Source organism: Austrofundulus limnaeus, unplaced genomic scaffold (genome assembly GCF_001266775.1).
Source record: "Austrofundulus limnaeus strain Quisiro unplaced genomic scaffold, Austrofundulus_limnaeus-1.0 Scaffold93, whole genome shotgun sequence".
Classification (NCBI taxonomy): domain Eukaryota; kingdom Metazoa; phylum Chordata; class Actinopteri; order Cyprinodontiformes; family Rivulidae; genus Austrofundulus; species Austrofundulus limnaeus.
The window spans coordinates 1506683-1527881 of record NW_013952495.1 but is presented as its reverse complement, the minus strand read 5'-3'; the positions used below and the strand labels follow the sequence as shown (position 1 = coordinate 1527881).

The window sequence follows — 21199 nt, the reverse complement described above, 5'->3', positions numbered from 1 at the left end:
CTTTCTTTCTTTCTTTCTTTCTTTCTTTCTTTCTTTCTTTCTTTCTTTCTTTCTTTCTTTCTTTCTTTCTTTCTATCTCATTTTCAGAGTCAGCTGGGTTGAATGTGGATGAGTTAAACGTCTGCCATTATTTCCTGATGGGAAAGTGTCACTTTGGCAACAGATGTCGTTTATTGCACAGGTTTGCTCACCTCACTTTGTTCTCCACAGCCGCAAGAAACATAAAAATCTCTTTTAGTTCTCTAGAAAATTTAAACTAACTGTTTGATTGTTATTTTTTTTATTGTTCTGCTTCATCTGAGAAAGAAATTCTTAACAACACGTTTTTAAGTCATATTTAGATACAGTTTCCCTCTGTTTGTCATGTTTACTGTGCATATTATGTTTTTTTCCCCCTCACTTTCTCTGCTCTTGTTGTTTGTCAGTGGCCCACTGTTGGATGATTCAGACACTGTATCTCCTGACACGGATGACAAACAGGATGAGGGAAAAGTGGAAAAGCACAAAAAGAAAAAAAGCAGTGGGAACCAAACAGCGAGGCCAAAACATGAGGAGAGAGGTCCTTTCTTATTTATTTTGTTTACTGTCAGCTGATGATGTTATAAATCAGTGACCCATCTGGAACAAAACTGATAAAACTCTTTGTTTTTCCTCCAGCAGAGGTGAATAAAAAACCTCGTATGCGCACGGCTGACGAGGTTATTTCACGCATCTTGTGGGACTCCTGTGTGGATGCATCAGAGTTTGTTGTGGGCTACGTGGACCGCTTCCTGGGCGTGCTGGAGCGCCCTTTCTGTGATTTCAACTGGGACACGAACCCCTGCGACTGCGACTACTCGACTGAGCTGGCCCTGCCCAGACACAGGATCCAGTACTTCAGTCACAAAGGGCACCGGGTCTGGGACCGCCACACCAGAACCGACAGGGTTTTTGGCTCCACCGGTCAATCTCTGGCTCCCCCCTTTGGAAAGGAGGAGGAAGTAAAGGGTAAATGAATACTTTATTTCTGATTGACTGTACTTATAACCAGAAAATATCTGCAGAGTTACAGTTAACAAATATAAACATTTATTTCAGAGGAAAAGAAAGCAGAAAAACTCGATGCAGAAACAACAGAATTGCAGAAAATTGCCAGCGGCGGGCAGGAAGAGGGTGAATCTCAGACTAAAATCAGACATGTGGAGGAAGACGAGCTGACTGAGATGAATCACACCTTTAACTCAACACACTGTGGAGGAAACATTTCACAAGAACAGCAGCAGTCTCGTGGATCGTGTGCTGCAGAGGAGGCTGCAAATAGGTCTGCAGTTTATTTTTATCTTTTATCTCTAACTCAGATCAGACCAAAAAAAAACAAACCTCCTGTACAAGAAACCAGCATTTATGCAAGATCTGAACTCTTTACTTCATATCTCAGATTGTGCAAAATGGAAAAAAACTTTAGTAAAAAAGATAAAGTCAGAGTTTCTTTATCTGTGAAATAATATGTGGAGGATGTGTAAGAAGGAGGATTTATAGCTTCTGACTGATGACTCAGATGTTCTAATATCTTGAGGGTTTGAGTTGCCTGAGATTTTACAGAATCTGGATAAATAAGTAACTTCAGAGGTTTTGGAGGCACGTTGCAAGAAATAAGCAAAAGGAACATGAGACTAGGGCTGTGTTCAAAATTCAGGGGCTGCAGGATTCAAAGGTTGATGACATCACAGCGATGTGCTGAAGGCTCCTCCAATTGTGGCCCACAAATGTGTCCTGGTATGGGTCCGGTGGATCCATCACAGCCTACCCTATCCCAGGATGCATTACGTGCCGACCAGGATATTTTTTTATGTGTAATGGCAGACAGAGCTTAAGATTGAGTGAGACAGGAGTACAGTTTCAAATAAAAGTCTGGTGGTTAGGCTTTTGTCATTTGCAGAATCATGTTTTTATTATTCTTGTCAGAAATCATTGTGATTGAGCTTGTATGGCAGGTCTATTAGTTCTTCATGCATTGCTTCTAAGCTAATTCTGTTAATCTGTAATATTAATAATATATAATAATAATAATATATATTCATATTTTACTAATTTGCTAATTTGATGTGGTTAGGGCAGAATAAAGCTGAATACTAGAGCGTCCACAGCCACTCACTTCTGATTGTCGTGGTTGACAAAGGACCTGGCCCACATAGGCCGTGTAGGTCGGGTCCTTCCAAGGATGCAAGAACTGAATTTGGACTCAGGCAGGAAGTTTAATTTAAAAAGTTGATTTTATTTTTTTTACTGTGGAGCATTGATTTTTTTTAATAGCTAAATCGTTTCAAATAAATTTTAACTAATTCTGTCAACCTGTCTGAATTTAGACTTCAGCCTTTGTCAAAGGAAATGTCATCATGTCCAGAAGAGACATCTGCAAGAGAAGACGGTGAGGACGAGTCGTTTGAAGAATGGGAAGAAAGCTGTCCAGCCAGTGAAGATGTGTGTACAGCGCACTCCTCCCTCCACCTTTGATGTTACAGCTTATCTTTAGTCAGTATTTTTGTGCTCCTCCTCAGAACCCTTTCGCTCCTTCGAAGCAGACAGAGGAGAAGCGAGGTGGACGTCCCCCGAAAAAACAGCCCACACACTTCATCTCTTTCAGGGCCAACACTCCCTCCATCCTGTCCTGTTTCCAGCAGCTGCAGGAGGAGCTCACCACCCTGCTCCCCTCCTCTGTCCCCCATTGGCTGACCGCCTCCAAGCTTCACGTCACCCTGTGCCTCCTGGTGCTGCACGGCCCCGCCGAGGTGGCCGCCGCCGCCGAGATCCTCCGTAAGTTTGCCCATCTGGACCGCAACCCACCTGTGGCCGTGACCTTCCCCGTGAAGCTGAAGCACTTCAACGGGAAGGTGTTGTACCTGAGCCCCCAGCCTCAGCTTCACCTCCACCAGCTGAACTGTGGCCTGCAGGAGGCCTTCAGGAGAGAGGGCTGGCTCCACAGGAGCTCCTACAACCCACGGTACCACCTCACTCTGGCTAAGGTAGAAGACAAGGAGGGGGAGAAGGTTTTTGACGGGGTGGGGGATCTGAAAGTGGGGAAGGGTTTGAACTTTGGCCGCCTGCCAGTTAACACCTTACACCTTTGTACTGTCGGTGGTTCTGAAGTCGATGGTTTTTATCAGGCTGTCTGCTCAGTCACTCTGCGATGATTAAGAAGTTCTGTAGTCCTATCACAAGCAATTACTACAAAGTAGATGAATATATATATGTTGCAGTACAAACCAGTGTTCGACAAGATTTTACTTTTTTTACCTGCCCTTTCGGGCAGCTGACAACAAATGTTACCTGCCCGATATGAAAAGTTATCTGCCCGAAACAAAAATGTTCAAATTTTGATAAAACAAGAAAAACATGTACTGTACTTTGTACTACAAAAATATTAACATGGTTATACAGAGGTTATATAATATACGACATCTGATTAAACAGATGCAAACATTTTAGACTGAGTTACTAACAGTCAATTGTTTTATCAAGAACATCTTCAAAAAAGTGTTTCCCTAGAGTATTGGCCTTGGGGGTGGGGTTTATGAAAACAGAATGATCAACAGCAGCAGCTTTGTTTTAAATACAATTTACAGAACATGAAAAAGTCTGAAATTTACATTAATTAAATCTTATATAGTGAATCTCATATCCAAAGATACATTTAAGATATCTTGAACTGGAGTCTCCATACAACATGATGATAAATCTAATGTTATTTATACAAGTCAGAATATAATTAGATATCTTAAATAGGTATTTTGAATTGTCAAAATATATTAATAGATATCTATTTATTTGTTTCTTTCTTTCATTCATAAAAACAAAACCATCTATGTACAGCATTAAAAAAAACCCAAAGTAAATCATACCCTGAAGTAAAAGGGTGCAGAGTGAAGTAAAAAAACTTTTTATCATATTTGCCCCCTATTTTCAAAAATCAACTTCAACAAACAAACAATCTCAAGCTGGAAAGATTTACAAATTTAAAAAATAAAGTAAATAAAACAAAATAATAAAAGAAAACATTTTATTATTTTATCCTAAATAACTAATACTGTATGTCTAATTTAGTCATAAAACAATTTCAGATAACTAGAATATACACTCACCGGCCACTTTATTAGGTACACCATGCTAGTAACGGGTTGGACCCCCTTTTGCCTTCAGAACTGCCTCAATTCTTCGTGGCATAGATTCAACAAGGTGCTGGAAGCATTCCTCAGAGATTTTGGTCCATATTGACATGATGGCATCACACAGTTGCCGCAGATTTGTCGGCTGCACATCCATGATGTGAATCTCCCGTTCCACCACATCCCAAAGATGCTCTATTGGATTGAGATCTGGTGACTGTGGAGGCCATTTGAGTACAGTGAACTCATTGTCATGTTCAAGAAACCAGTCTGAGATGATTCCAGCTTTATGACATGGCGCATTATCCTGCTGAAAGTAGCCATCAGATGTTGGGTACATTGTGGTCATAAAGGGATGGACATGGTCAGCAACAATACTCAGGTAGGCTGTGGCGTTGCAACAATGCTCAATTGCTACCAAGGGGCCCAAAGAGTGCCAAGAAAAGATTCCCCACACCATGACACCACCACCACCAGCCTGAACCGTTGATACAAGGCAGGATGGATCCATGCTTTCATGTTGTTGACGCCAAATTCTGACCCTACCATCCGAATGTCACAGCAGAAATCGAGACTCATCAGACCAGGCAACATTTTTCCAATCTTCTCTTGTCCAGTTTCATTGAGCTTGTGCAAATTGTAGCCTCAGTTTCCTGTTCTTAGCTGAAAGGAGTGGCACCCGGTGTGGTCTTCTGCTGCTGAAGCCCATCTGCCTCAAAGTTCGACATGTTGTGTGTTCAGAGATGCTCTTCTGCCTACCTTGGTTGTAACGGGTGGTTATTTGAGTCACTGTTGCCTTTCTATCAGCTCGAACCAGTCTGCCCATTCTCCTCTGACCTCTGGCATCAACAAGGCATTTCCGCCCACAGGACTGCCACTCACTGGATGTTTTTTCTTTTTCGGACCATTCTCTGTAAACCCTAGAGATGGTTGTGCGTGAAAATCCCAGTAGATCAGCAGTTTCTGAAATACTCAGACCAGCCCTTCTGGCACCAACAACCATGCACGTTCAAAGGCACTCAAATCACCTTTCTTCCCCATACTGATGCTCGGTTTGAACTGCAGGAGATTGTCTTGACCATGCCTAAATGCACTGAGTTGCCGCCATGTGATTGGCTGATTAGAAATAAAGTGCCTAATAAAGTGGCCAGTGAGTGTAAGTGTGGTAAAGCCAAATAAATGATAGATCGGCCTGCCGTACAATGAGCTTCTGACCTGGTGCTGCTGTGCTCTCATCTTCATCATCATCGTCATCAGAGCAGAAGCCGACATTAGCAAGATGGATTTATGACTGAACGAACGTCCACATTTTTTTTCATCTCTGCGGGTAACAATACATTAAAAAAACATATTTTTTTCCTCAGAAAACAGGTGTGAAAAAAGCTACGGTTGTTAAACCTTCTCTCTGCGCGATGTGCAGCAGGAAGGAGGGAGGAATTTGTGATCCTGTGACACGACAGCAAGATGTAACTTTTCTACAGCGGGAGGGGGAAATTTTGACGATTTATTCTCTCTTTACGTGTTTAAAACGCCATATTTCTTCATTTATTTTCAGAATATTTTGAATAAATGGCCCTATAAAAAAAATAAAAGAAATTGTTTACCTGCCCGGTCGGGCAGGTCGGGCATTGGGACACACCCACCTGCCCGACAATGGGTTTTACCTGCCCCGGGCAGTCGGGCAATAGAATTTGTCGAACCCTGGTACAAACAGTAATTATGTAAATGGTAAATGGACTGTACTCACCGGTATATATCGCTTTTCTATCCATCCAGGACACTCAAAGCGCTTCACACTACAATCTGTGTCCTCATTTACCCATTCACACAGCACTCTACTAGATCTCCTACAAAACTAACATGTACAATCACTGTGGAGACTAATCAGTGCCAATCAAATTCATACACTGATGGGACACACATCAGAGGCATTAGGGGTGAAGTGTCTTGCCCAAGGACACAACAACTGAGACAGCTGGACGGGGGATCGAGCCGGCAACCTTCCGGTTCCAGGACGACTCCCTTAGCCACTCTGCCACAGCTGCCCCATTATTATGTAGTGCTAAAGGTTAGTTTACAACACTAGTGTTGATGCAGGAGGTTTGGGCCTTTTATAAACAGCACATAAAGTAAGGACATTTGTGTTTGACAGATTATTTCTTTGTTGTAACAATGCTTCTTGGCAATAAATCTTATACATTAAGAAAGCCTGTTAATTTCATTTTTAAATGGTGCCACATTTGTAAGGAACATGCATTTGTGGGATGAGCAGTAGAGCTGAGGATGAGGGTTGGGCACATGAAAATTTTGCCAAATCTTCTCTGCTAAACAGCTTATTTTGTTGTTGCTATTAACACTTGTTTTGAGCTTCTGGGGCCAATCAGGTGCCTAGAATAAGATGTTTTGTCAAGAAGCACTGTTAAAACAAAGAAATTATCTACCAAACACCAATTTGCTTACTTTTTTTGCTAAGTTTATGTTAAAGCTGATGCCTTTAATGTTTTTATTAGTGTCAGAAAAAATGTTTTCTTTTATAAGGACATTTTATTTATTTTCCTTAAATTAAACCAAACACTGAGCTTATCAGTAATAATAATAAACAGTTTTAAAAGTCATATAAAACCAAATAAAATCAAAGAAAATCATCCATTAATGACACTATTTCCATATTTCATTAAAAAATAAATTTCAAGTTGTATTTAATAGGTTTAGTCATAATGAACTGTAGCTGAACTGAGTTGTCTTTGGACATTTTTAAGCTGTTAGTCACAGAGCGCTCGATAAAACAGAACTTATTCATGTAACCTCAGTGACTCTCAGGAAACAAAACAACTCTGTAGAAAGTTTTAATTCTTGGAAATGCTCACCAGAACCTCTGGATGTAATAAAGCCTCTTGGGGAAGACACAGAGACATAAAATATTAAAGTTTTTACCTTTTAAGTTAGGAAATATTAGGGACATGGTTCAGTTGTTGTAATCAGGAGGTTGATGCTGGAACTGTATGAGGGTTGCTTTTTAAATGTAATTTTACAAGTGTTCACTGCCTACTGATCGAATCAAGATAATTTAACACACCTGAAGTGAAGTGGACTTTAAAAGATAGAAAACGGTCAGTAAAATATATTTTATTGCAGATTCATAACCTAATTTTACAATTGTAGTACCTCTCTGACAGAAGAGCTCATTGGGAATAAATTTGTAATGATTTTTATCAATTTTCTGTCATTGTTAAATCATTTTGTAAACTGTCTGTCTTGCCTTAAATAGAAATAATACCAAATTTTCTCTGCTTTTTTAAAAACTGATGGATCATGATTCAGGGGTTAATCTTTATTAATTTTTGCCTCCACACAGACACTATATGTGTATTTGTTTACAACAAATTCCTTGTGAAAAAATCAGTTCTTCACAAGGAGCTAAAACGTATTTATTTGTGTTGTAAAACCATCGTTAACTGATTTAGTTCTCTTAATTCTCTGATTTATACAATCTGTTCAATCTGAAGAATGTTTAAACAAGAATTAATCGTTTTCTGTTCTGCACATTATTCTAACAGCTTGTTGGAGATTAAATATTAAATTGGGTGCGTTAAGACCTCTTTGAGTGGTGATATTTTATCCTCGCAGTGATGGATGCTCCGACGTGCCCCCCCACCCCCACCAAACAAAAAAAGCAAAGCTGACGTCTTGCATAAATAACATAATTTTCTGTTGTCTTCTCCATTTTTCCTCACCGATACACGCGTAAAAACTGGAGCTTTATGAGTCAGTGAGTGTGCTCTCTTCTGTTTGCTCGCATTACCTCCCTTCCCCCACTCTCCTCTTTCAGTGACACAGAAAAACCAACGTCCCCCTCCTCCTCCTCCTCCCCCATCCTCTCTCTTCTCGGCTGCCTCTGCCCCCCTTTTTTCTCCAGTGGAAGACAAACGCTTTTTATTCTTTCTCTCCACGTTTCACCCCAACATGATTTGGTCCCACCATCTTTTTAAAAAATATATAAATCAGCTCATCACATGTGTCACGTTGTTACACGTTCGCTGCCGCCTCTAAATCAGTGTTGATGCTGCTGCTCCTGCAGCCTCCTCTGAAAACTGCTCCTGCCTACAAATTCACTGCTTTTGCCCCTTTTTCTCTTCATTGTTTGCTCCATCCATTGCTCACCCTCCCTCTCTCATTTTTTTTTTTGTTTCTCAGCATCCCTCCCTGGGAACCCACCCACCCCTCTTTTCAGTATTTCATGTTCTCTGCATCTCTTCCTCCTAAAATTCATCTCTTTGTGCCAATTTGCCTCCAGTTTTAGGTCCATCGTTCGCCTCTTATTTTTTCTTTCAGCCAGGGGTTTCCCACTTTACATCCAAGATGTGACCGGACTTTTAAAAAGCCCTCCTCTTCAGTCCGTGCACCCACTGCAAGGACTTTTTTTTGTACTCTTTGCCTTGGTAATCTGGACTGGGTTCAGGCTGCTGTTCTGAACAAGAAATTAGATTTTTGTTGGCGGGGTTGGTACCACAAGTCGAGCCTCTCTTGTTGGGGGGGTTGGTACCACAAGTCGAGCCTCTCTTGTTGGGGGGGTTGGTACCACAAGTCGAGCCTCTCTTGAGCTGACCGAGCGAAGGTGTCAGACCCGTCTAATCCGCGGTAACAGATTAATTATCTCGGAGCAATATCATGTCACTGTGGTGATGCGAAGTCATTTGGGAGTTAAGCGACGAAGGGGCAACAATGCAATGTTAAAAAGTCCCTCAGGGGTGTCTCCTCAATCTTAATCCCTCCCTCCCCTCCCCTCTACTCGCCCCCCCCCCTCTCTTTCTCTCGCTCACTCGCTCGCCAATTCGCGCTCGTTGAGAGCTCCTCTCCCATCCATCAACACAAGCACCTCTTCTCTGTCACCAGACAACCACACAATTATTGACCCTTTAATATTTCAGTAAACTGACGGAGTCGCTGGTATCCCCTCACTCCTCCCTCTTCTGATTGTGGCAACATTTATATTTTTTAGGCATGTCTCTGAGTGGGTTTTTTTTCAGGATGATGAATTTTCAAGAGCATCAAGCGCTAACGGCAGCCACCATACCTCTCTGAGTGGGTAAATATTTCACGGGCACCAGCAGAGAGAAGAGACATAAGGAGAGAGAAAATCCCCCTCATCAGTCGACAGAGGTAAGAAACTGATTCTTGTAGAAAATTAATCATCCTCATTGAAATGGAATATAATACCCAACACATGTTTATTTGACAGTTTTATTGTTTGTTTCCAATATGGCTCCATAGTTATGTTTTGCAAATGTGCTCAGTGGGTTTTGGGTGAAACCATTATGCTGTTTTAGCCGCTGGGTTTCATCTGTTATCTTTGCAACCATCAAGCCTAATTGTCTTCTTCTATGGACATTTTTAGGAGATGCAAAACAGCAGATGATTCTCTAATGCTTTGATCGTATCCACTAATTTATTCCCCAAATATGTCAAGAGTCAGAAAATTACCTGAAAGTTTTACCGGTGTCCACAGATTTTGTCCCCTCCAAACTTCATGTCACGGTGGACACTTCAGCTGTTTTATTGCCTTTGGTCAAGAGTTGGAGCAAAGGGAATGTTTTTCAGTGTTTAAAGCTTTTACTGGCTTGGTAATTAGTTTATCTCAGCTGATAAAATGGGTCCTAAAGATTCTCATAAATGATGGTCCCTAAAGAAGTTTTGCTGTTGGGAAGCTTCAAGTTGACGACTTGAGGCAATAATCATGACAGATGTTATGAGGTCTGATTGGCAAAGTGCATCAGTCCAGCTGTAAAACCCTATCTGTGCCATCTGATTCAGTCTCTGAGTCAGACAACCAAAAGCAGAGAAGGTGGGGAGAATTTTCGTGCGCTAAATATGATCTTAAATACAGCTGACAGAAGATGCTTTAGCCCAGTTCTCATAAACTGCCTCACAAAATGGCCCTTTTCTTTACATGCAGACATCATGGAGTCTCACATATGTGAGAGATATCATTGCTGCTTCTGAGTGAGCGTTACGAAAAAACAAGACAAAATATTTTTCCTGTTACAAAAACAATCTGAGCTTATATTAAGGTTAAATGGTGGTTTTATTCTGCCTCTCTCCTTGTCTTTACCATATTTTTTATTTTTTTATTTTTTGGTAGTTCCTTTCCAGCGGTACGGCTCAGAAGCTCACATATTTGTGTCTTGTTACGCAATGATGTTAATAAGAGACTGGCAGGAGAAATCACGTCACCTTGAGGCTTCCTATCTGTGACAACTGCTGAGTAACCCCACCTCTCCAAGATCCCCCCGCCCCTCGCTTCCATCAGTTCCTTATTAACATGCTGCTGTTTTTTAATCGGAGGAGATTCTTCACCTGATCTTTGACCTTTTCAATAATCTTCAATCCATCTTAACATGTTATTGTGCAGAAAGGTGTGTCCAAACATTTTTAATGTCGGGGGGCTACTGGGTGGCGCCAAAAACAAAAGCCAGAGCGAGGACCTGCCCCCCAGCTGCACCTTATATAGCAGCCCTCTGCTCCACATGGGGGCTGTGGCAGCTGAGTGGTCCTATCAGGAAAGACATCTGGCATAAAAATAATCCCCAAATCTTAAAAAGAGTTCAGTTGCTGTGACGACCCCTGAAGAAGGGAGCAGCCGGAAAAAAAATTACTGAGAAAAGCTCAGTCACTACTCAGTTTACTGAAGCTTGTCCTTTCCAAAATTTACATTGATAAGACTTATTATGTTTATAACTTCTTGAGACACAGCATCCAATTAGCATTAGACGGGAAATCCTTATTCAGAGCGGCTAGATTGTAAGTATTTTTTTAATGTAAATTAAATATATATTTATATTTTTAACACCTAATTGCTCAAAAACCTTTTATTCCCTAAATAACAATGAGAAATTAAAAATGAACACAAAACAAAAGCTTGAGAAAATAAAACTATCTGACCAAGGTGGGAGAGAGACCAAGTTTTTAGGTAGTGGCCATTGCCCCCTCCCCACCCCCTCTTGTTGGCGTCCCTGTGTACGATACTCAGAAGTGCTACATTCCAGGAATTTTCAAATTAAGAAAATTTCAACAGGGGTTAATGGAAATTGAGTAAACCTGGAATTATTAATATAAAGGCTTGCTTTTAACAAGGTTTTTAACATAGTTGGACATTTTATTTTGCGTAATCTTAACTGAAACAATCAGGTTGTATTGCTGTTCTAAGCAATGAGATGTATCACATCCTAAAACAGAATAAACTATCACTTTTTCATCAGCTTTATGTCTGATTGCATCCACTCTCTCACCTGCACGTGTTGGGACAAATGGAAAAAAGAACAGTTTAGTTCAGAGTTGTAAATAATTTTGTTTTTAAATGCAGTTTACTTATTGTTTGTAGATAAAAGAAAAAAATAAACCAATGCAGTGATGAAATAACATGTGCGTAGTTTTGATCAGAGTTGTGGGAATGAAATTGGACGTTTTTCTGTAAATAGATTTAGACATTTTGTTTATTTTCTTTTGGGATTTGCAATATTCAGATTTTACTGCTTTATATAAAAATGGCAATGTAGTCACGTCAAAAACAAAACAAAAAAGTGAGTTCTTAATGTTCAAGATCTCTAAATGTTGTGTTGTTGACAGACATCTTCTAATGCAAATTATGTCACTTAATTTGCTATTTTCCCTAACATACAGTAAGATTAAACTCATCATGTTATCTGCTTAAGTTGAAACAAGATGTTTGAATACTTGTTTGGATATGATAGTTTGTTTCAGTCACCTCTATTTCCCAGCGATTTTCCATAATTACCATGGAAAGTTTCCAATTTGGAAGGCTTCCCCACCTTACCTTTTCAATGAAAGTTTCCAGAAAGTTTTGTAAATTTACTAGAAATGTTCCACCCAAGTGGTACCTCAGAAGACTTTTAAACTGACACTGATTATCATCGTGGCTTTTTGTATTGACCAACTTCACTGGTGGTGGGGAATCTCAACGGACCAACTAATTTGTCTTTTACCGTGGAATTGTTCCTTCAGTTGTTTATTGCGCCACTCGAAAGGCTTTCCCCCTCAGTAGCTGATGAATGTCCGTGGCAGAGCTGCTCTAATTACATGTCTAATCAAATGAATTTATTAAATCTAAATGATTGTGTGTGTAAAAAGATCACGTTTGTTTACGCTGCTGAGGTGTGGATGGATCTGTTCAGTTTTAATAATGGAAATGGAGCGCTGGCAGTGAGTTGATTTGTGACAGTTGGGCTGCTGGACCCATTAGGGTGAACGGACTTACTGTAATGGGCTTAGAGCGCTGCTGTCTGGGCCCGTGGGCGATCTGGTCCTCTGTTGCAGCCGACCCAGACCTGAATGATGAGCTTGTTCAAATGGAGGCAAAAAAAAAAAAAAAAAATCAAAACTTGTTGTCAGGCGCTACATTGAACTCTGCAAATGTTTGGATGTTTTATAAGCGTGGCAGCTGCCTCTGTGAGAGGAATCAATAGAGACAGAAATAAGCCTCAGTAAAGTAGAACAGAGGGCTGATTTAAAGTTTTATTTATTAAAAGAATCTGTTAAAAAGGCAGACGTTAAAATCACACACAAGCACAGGACTATTGATGCAGATCTGTGTCAGGCTGTGAAATTAGCACTGAGTTGAGCTTTATCACTCTTTATATTTGATAGTTTTAATAGTTTCCTCTGTTCAATCTTTTGAGATGTGTTAAAATGCTTCACTCTCTGATGGCTTCTTAACGTGTAGAGCAGGGGTGTCAAACTCCAGTCCTCGAGGGCCGCTATCCTGCATGTTTTAGAGGTTTTCCTGCTCCAACACACCTGACTTTGATGGCTGGGTGATAACAGGCTTCTGCACAACTTGAAGAGTTAATTCAATCACTGAATCAGGTGTGTTGGAGCTGGAAAACCTCTAAAACATGCAGGATAGCGGCCCTCGAGGACTGGAGTTTGACACCCCTGGTGTAGAGGTTGTTCTTGCCCATACTGACCTCTGTTCTGTCTTTGGTCCAGTTTACATGATGGTGTTTTTAGGAGAAACCAACTCATTTCTGTTGTGTTTCAATTGTTCATGTACAGGACAACAGCAGTCATTTTCTCTGAAACTAAAGCTTTTGGAGTGGAGGTTTTAGGAAACGCCTGACATCTCTGTGAAATTATGCACTATGGACGGCTGCAGTCAGTTTTTCTGTGCTCGCTCCAGTAGATGAACAACAGTAACAATGGCAGATACATTAGCAGAGTGCCGTTTGTGTTTCTCACTCTTTGGTAGAATCAACTTCATCCTTGGTGCAAACTACGGTTTGTGTTTTCACCAGTGGTAGGCACAACTAACCGAAAAGTTAGCTTTGCTAACTCAAAATGTGCTAACATAAAATATAGCCTCGCTAGCGCTAAACAGCTACAAATAAAAATTAGTGGAAGCTAAAATAAACAGCTAAACACTAACTGCTAAGATGACTGTCCCACATAGACTGCAGCCTACCTGGGCCGTAGGTCAACCATGTAGGTGTGGTGGCAAGATTTACCAAGAATGCAGAAACACGTTGGAATAAATGCACAGAAAGTCTGCGTGTATGGTTGTCAAATGATTTAATCTGAGCAACAAAAGAGCAGAAGTCAATTAGAGAAGTCTGTCAAGTTGTGGCTGCCGCATCAGCGCAGAGCAGCCGATAATATAACATCCTGCAACACGTTTACAACCAATTACAGTTCGACAACTGTAACCACCTAACCAATAACAGGGCTCTCAGCCCAGGAACTACCTTATCAAAATAAGAGAGGTCATGCATTGCTGGAGTCTTAAAGTCTAGGGCAACAGATTAAAACAGCCGAAACTAGTTATCATAAGATATGAGTACTGGACAGCGTCAAGGTAAAACAGTTATACATAATTATTCCATAACATAGGCTTCATAAACTGCTGTGAAATGAGATTTTTAGTCTACAAATGACTTATGTTTGCATGACTATGTGCTACCCCGTTACCATGGTTTTACAATTGATATCACGTCTTCAGTTGTCTTTCCAGAGTATAACTTTACAAAATTCAGTATTAAAAAACATTGGCAGGCTAAATACATAAAAAGCATTAATAATTTGGGTTTGGCTCCATTATCAGTATTTGTAATTGCATATTATTTAACATCTCATTGCAGCATAAATTTGTCAGCTACATTGTTAAAATTACATTTAAAAACAAATTCTTTGGTCCATGATGAATTTCCAAACTCTGCCATAAAAAAAACAACTTTCACCATCTTTGTTTTCCTGTTTCGTTTGCTGATGGTCTCATGAATCCTGGGGTATTGTCGGCCACGTTTCCTGGGTTTTGTCGGCCGCATGTGTAGGCACCTAATTGGAACAACCTGTGGCACATTGATGTAAGCAGCCGACAAATGCGCCCTACGTTGGCTGCAATCCTTGAATTGAGGCTCAGCCTTCGTCTCCTTCCAGCTAAAGACTAGTGGGACTGACATAAACCTGCTAACTGGTCTGCTAACAGTTTTCAGCGATAGTGACAAAGCTAATCTGTTTAATGAAGAATTAGTTCCGCTATTAGCTGTTAGCTGGTTAATGGGACCACGCACACCACTGTTATTCACCATGTTTGGTGTAATTGTTTTGTCAAAAAGAAAAAATAAGTAGGTCCCCTGGATGGGTTCTTCTTTAGTGAAACGTTTCGTCTCTCCTCCAAGAGACTTCTTCAGTCTGATGAGTTTCAGGTGAACTCAGCTTTATAAGCACTGCCTCCACATGGTGGACAAACAGGTTAGCCACATGCAAAAGAGGACCATCGCCTAACGATAGTCTTGATTGTTCATAGAGGGTCATGCGCCCCATCACCTGACTTATTGGTTTGGATGCTTCGGCTGTGGTTCTTTGGTGTCGTGTCATGTGTATGTAGTGAGTGCAAGCGGGGTTCGACGTCCCCTTGTTTTTGTCTGTTCGTAATTGTTTTGTGTTCGAGACTGTGTTTGTGTGCATGTCGTTAAAAACAATACAAAAGTCCTAGCACTAATTAACCTAAAAAATGCAGAAGTTTCCAGAGATTGTTCATGTGTAAAGGAAGTCTTTGTTGAGTTAAATCTAAATATTTTTTCCTCTTTATTTACCCTTCTGTGTCCCCTCATGACTAGCTTTAGTAAAAAGTTGAGTGGATGATGACATCTTAATTCATCTGGTTTAATGTTGTGGCCTTTCTTACAACGTGTACACACTCCTGTATATTTTCTCTAGGAAGATCTCTTTTGAAAAACCTTGACTGTAGGTGGTAGTAGTTTAATTTTGTATTATACTGTAGTTTATGCAGATCCTCTCATTTATGCACCATTTTAAAATTAAGATGAAAAATTATTTTGTAGAAATAGAAAAGGCATTGTCTAATGCATCATTGATTTGATGTTACAGGAAATAAAACATAGTTCATATATTTTTAAAGTGGAGTTCTGTGGAAAAGTTACAAACAAAAAATATATTACCTGTTGTAGATAGCACTTTGAGCCACCTTTTCAGTTTGGAAAAAAGAGTTAATTTCAAAATTTATTTACAAGCTAACAGCTAACCTGAATGGACTGCTGCCATTTTAAAACAACCTTAATCTCAAATACATAACATTTAGACAATCAGTTTTGTGCTACGTGGTTATTCTGGTGGAAATATATTGAAAATCCTGTTGGAGGTTACTCAGATTTAACAATAAATGCAACAGCTAGATGCTGCAGCTGCAGTTTAAACCCGCAAGTAACCAGAGACTTTTACGCAAGCTTCCTTTCAAGTTCCTCAGCCGAGCAGCGTAGAGACACGTTCCTACGTTTGCATTTTGTGCATCGTCTGTTGGAAACTGTGACAGTCTCTTTGTGACAAGTAAGATATTAATTGTTTGTACCCATTCCACAGAAACCCACTTACAAAGATCCAAACTATCCACCTCGTGTGTAAACTCATTAATCTACACACTTGAGGATTCTTTAGGTGCTATTTTCAGCTGTAACTATAAGACGAAGTGGTCTCAGTCCTTGTTGACTCGTTATTCTGTGCTCAGGAAAACCTTCACCTCCCTTTACCCCTTTTCATCATCCCTTCTTCCTTCACGTCACGATTCTTCTGACCCCTGTTTTCCCTCCTGCAGGGTGGAGGAGGGGACAGCTGGCAGTAAAATAAAAAACTAATAAATTTTAAAAATGGCTGCCATGACAACAGTGCCCAGCTACACTGCTTCGATATGGGTGAGGATGTGTCACGCTCTGCCCCGGCTGGACTTCGGCATGCAGATGAGGGATAACCTCTTCGTCCCGGACAGCTGGGAGTACCAGCAGGTAACGGACTCCTGACTCAGGTGCTCACATCACGTCTTAACTTGAGGTGCTTCACTGCATATTGATTACTGTGTACAGGTCTAATTTACTACAAGGATGAGCAATTTGTGCCACACGATTGTAATAATTGCTCCGTAAATCCCTGAATTAATATCAACCCACTGAACCGTGAAAACGACATTTACAGGGCTCTAAAACTCTTTTCCATGTTTATTAATTGACACAATTATAGGTGTAAGATCGCACTAAATCCCTGCAGTTACCTCAAGCATGGTCAGTTTTTGTTGAGATACTGTAGTCCTTGAGAGAGAGTATGCTTTTCTCTCTTTGCATGTTGCTATTTTTGCATTGCAAAAATGCAACGTTTCACCTCTCTCCCAGCAAGCCCTGTCTCATGGTGGTCCTGATTTTACTGGAGAGGAGGTGGGTTCATCCTGCAGAACAGAAAGACAAAAGAGACAGAGCACTCACAGAGAAGGGGGGGGGGGGGGGGGGTGTGGGGAAAACCCGGGTTTTGGGGTAAGTGGGGGGGGGGGGGGGGGGGGGGGGGGCGATGGGTGGAGCGAAGCGATGAGGAGGGGCTTCGGAGAACAGGAGGTGAGACAGAGAGGAAGGTGGAGTGACAGACGGACAGATGGATGGAGGATAATACTGCAGAAATGTGTCTGGAGCAAAATGTGGTTTCAGTAATGTTGACTTTGTGACATGGATCAAAAGTGGAATCTGATATGGCTTAGTGTCCTTAACCTCCATCATGGTGCAGAGAAACATCAAGGTTTTAAAGGAGGTATTATGTATTTTACAGGCAAATAGTTCAATTCTATACCACAATCCAGTAGCTATGTTACCTTCAGTTGTTATGAAAATGCTGAATATATCAAAAATAAATTTGACTTTGGGTCAAACTCCTTGAATTTGGCCTCTGTCTCTTTAAAACCTCCTACAGTTTCTGACACTCCACTTTCAGTATGCCTTCATAACAATGCTTCATGCATTTTACAGACTTTTGTAGGAGTGTTGTATATGTTTGTAAAAAAAGAAGCAACATTATATAATATCTGTTTTGGAAAATGGAACTCAGTTTAACTTTACTTGAATGGAAAGTAAGTTTTCTGAAGAAGCGGAGTGAGTACAGAGGCTCTTAAAGCTTGGTAACAGTCATCCTCTGATACATATACGTCAATGTTAAACTACTTTTTGCGAAGAAACTGTAACTGTATAGAAAGCTGTCATTGGTAAAATGCCCTGCACTAATAAAAAACAAAAAACTTCGGAGGAGGTTTGTTTCGTCCCAACTATTTTTGACGAACCGTGTTATCCTTAGGAATCGCAAAAAAATTAATTTGCTCGAAGGAATTTTTTAATTCGAAAAGGATTGAACTGAGAAACAGTTAGCGTTACAAGCTCGACTGGTGTGCAGTTCCACCAGGTGTTTGCTAATTGTTGCTGCCACTAGTGGTGGAGGTGTGTGGGGGAGGCACCGGGGAGGGGTGCTCTGTGGGTCGGGAGCTCAGCTGCGGACTGAGCTCCAGGGAGGAGCTTTGTGTAAATAGGCGGTGCTTTGTATGAGCAAACATTTAGGTAGCTCTGAATGGCTACCACAGGTGATTGAAGGGTTTCTCTAACATGCATGAATGAATCAAAGCAACAGAGATTAACTTTACAACATGATATAAAGCTCAAAAAAGTTGATCTTGCATAATGCACCCCCCTCCCCCCAAAAAAAGGGTAGATCATAAAAAATATGCTGAAGTTCACAGTAATGTGTGCAGGAATTATGTATCTATATGATTTTTCACCTTTAATCACCACGTCCAGCTGTTAGTATAAACGACAGATAAATATATATTTTTAAACATGCCGACTCATCAGCCTTTCTTAACCCACCTCCTCATCCTTTTTTTTTTTACAGACTTTGCTGGTTCTGTCCAGCCTGTCGGCCATCGCTCTCGTCATCTCCCTCTTGGTGGTTCTCTCCTTCCTCATACACTACTGCTGCTGTCACCGTGGTGACCGGAGCGAGGGCTCTGAGGAGGAGGAAGATGAAGACGGGAGCACGGGTCACGGTTACAGTGGGAAAAAGGGGAAGGGCATCTGCTGCGTCACATGGGTGGCGGTCGCTGCCGTAACGCTGTGCTGGTGAGAAGCAGAGGTTCAGATTCTTTGAATGGGGTTATGAGCAGTTAATATCTTACTTGTTGTAGATGTTGCTATGAAAGGCCTTGTTTAAAACTGACCGGATGGAATATAATAATCTGTTAAAATAGTCATGTAACTCTAAATCCACAGTGATGTAAAGAATTTTTTTTTAATTTTCAAGGCTGGAGATCTTTTTAGGCAGCAGAAAACAAAACGGACCAGCTGTTTGCTCATCAATCTGGTCAGAATTAAACTCCATCTGTAACATGATAATAATAAATTGTACAGTTTATTATTTAAAGATTAGCAGACTTGTCTCCTGCAGAATGAGGTTTTTGCCTCACTTTCTGCATCTCTTCTTAAAAAGTCGTTTAAAGATCTGACAAGCAGCTATTGTGCAATTCTCACTTGGCTGCTGAGCAAAAAATAATTTGCTTTTTGCTCCACTTGCAGTTAAGAAACAGACTTTAATTATTAGCTGTAAAACAGGCTGTTCTTTGTTCTCTTTAAGTAGCATCGACTGTCAGTTTAAAATATAAAACCTGCTTTTAGCTGCCAATATTCTAATTATGGTAATTATTCAAAATTACTCAGCTCACAATAACCACCAGGGACTGCATGTTTTGTAACTTGGGTTGATTTCAAATATTAACTCACTAAAAATGAATGATTGGACAGAAGCATGTGAACACATTTGTACCATTTTCATGCTGTCTTTACTTTTACTTCCACATTTTAGGTTTTAGAAATGATAACAATAGGACTTCTCTATAGTTTCTATTAGGGATGTGTATTGGCAAGAATCTGGCGATACGATACATATCATGACAGAGAGGTCACGATACAATATATCCCGATATATTTCGATACTGTAAACAAGGTGATATATTGCGATATTTTTGGTCCAAAAATTCTATTAAATAAAAACCTCTTACTGGAGAAAAAAATGAAAAACCAAAATTCATTGTCTCAGAAAATTCTAATATTACATAGACATACTTTTGATACATTTAACTGTGTTCTGCATTGTATGTTTTATTTTATTTGTTTCATCCATGTTTTCAATTATTAGACTAAATTTGCCAATAAGTAGTTTGAAAATATATTTTTTGCAGCTTTTCGTTTTTAATATTAATTTATAATATGGTCACCAAACACTTAACAATAGACTTTATGTTGTCATTAAGTTCAGTAAACATGATATGAAGCTGCTGCACACAGAGTTTCTGGGATCAGCTGACCTGCATCCAGAACATGATTTGCATAACTGTGGATCGAACAGCAGGGCAGGTCCCGAAGAAAACCAGTTAAGAAATTGAGAAGCTAAACGAGTTAAACCGTTTTTGAAGCGAACACAACAGGATAAACTTAAAGTATATGGACTTTGATGCGATGAGCCAGATATTGAGAGCAACAGACAGAGTTTTATGTCACGGGGGGAGTGCCGAGCTCGCTCGAGGTGATAGACGCATGCGCTATGCGTAACGTGAAACCTGACTACAGTTGGAAAAAAGAGCGCACAAGACACTTAATTTGTCTTAAAATACAGACATTCTGACAAATAAGTAACTGTTTGTAACCTTACCTCAGCTTAGAAGGCAGAGGGTGTCGGTCTTTTCTGCTCGGATTCAACTATCGGAGCATAAAGCTAATATTTACTTACAATGCTAATGCTATCTTACTCTCTGGCGCTCAAGAGGTAGAGTAGCCAAATGTCTGGCTCACTGCTGCCAACTAGTGGTCAGAGACTGAACTACAACATAAAAATGAATGGCTGGCAGGAAAGTTGACATTTGAAACCTTAAAAAATTGATACAGGGCTTTAGAATATCGATACAGTATCAGGAAATGAAATATCGCAATATTTCAGTGTATCGATATTTTCTTCCACCCCTAGTTTCTGTTACTTTAAACTGAGTATTTTAAATTCAGTTTTAACTTAATCTTATTTAATAAGTTTTGACACTAAAACTTTAGGTTGTATGAGTCAGATTTTCACAGTTAGAAGAGGTTCTCATACAAAAAGACATTTCATATAAATAAATTATTTTTATCTTAAGATATAAATAATTTGAAGCTTTACATTTCTGCTTAAACATAACTTTTCTGTAAGTGGAATCGACACAAAACGATGATTCAGTCTATAAATAATACAGCACTGTGCAAAAGTTTTGACCCATTTTTGGGTTTTAAATTTTTGAATTTAAGGATTGTTTTGTAATCTTTTAAATTGGTCCTGATTATTGGTTCCTCAAATTATTCATTTTTTGTCAAGTTTTTGACCATTATTAGTGGGATAACTATTTATGTTTTTAAATGACTTAAATCCAACCAATATAAAAGTCCTAAACTCAAAGAATGAAACGGTGTAGGGTTCACCAGCTCTTAAAAAAAATAAGACGTCTTTAACCACTTCATCATCAGTCTGTTGCAGTGACACAATTTGTTTTCATTTCTTTAACTGAATTCATAAAAATATTTAATTTGACTGTCTGACCCTCTTAAGTTCTTTGCATTAACACAAATAAAACCACAAAAGAGACCCCAAAAAGTAAGTAAAACTTTATTTATATAGCACATTTCAAGATAGAGATCACAAAGTGCTTCAAC

General features: G+C 39.9%; 1 protein-coding gene across 3 annotated transcripts in view; it reads left to right on the top strand.

The window, feature by feature from the left end:
• The first annotated feature begins 7992 nt into the window (after positions 1-7992).
• The window catches only part of ttyh1 (tweety family member 1), a 38102-nt gene continuing 24895 nt past the window's right edge, over positions 7993-21199 (top strand). For 2 of the 3 annotated variants that reach the window (XM_014012686.1, XM_014012685.1), the window contains exons 1-3: positions 7993-9302; positions 16264-16450; positions 18363-18589. In XM_014012686.1, coding sequence (XP_013868140.1) covers positions 16316-16450; positions 18363-18589 — 362 coding nt within the window. In that variant the 5' untranslated portion in view covers positions 7993-9302; positions 16264-16315. The remainder of the gene's footprint in view (positions 9303-16263; positions 16451-18362; positions 18590-21199) is intronic. The other variant, XM_014012688.1, reaches the window with a different exon arrangement.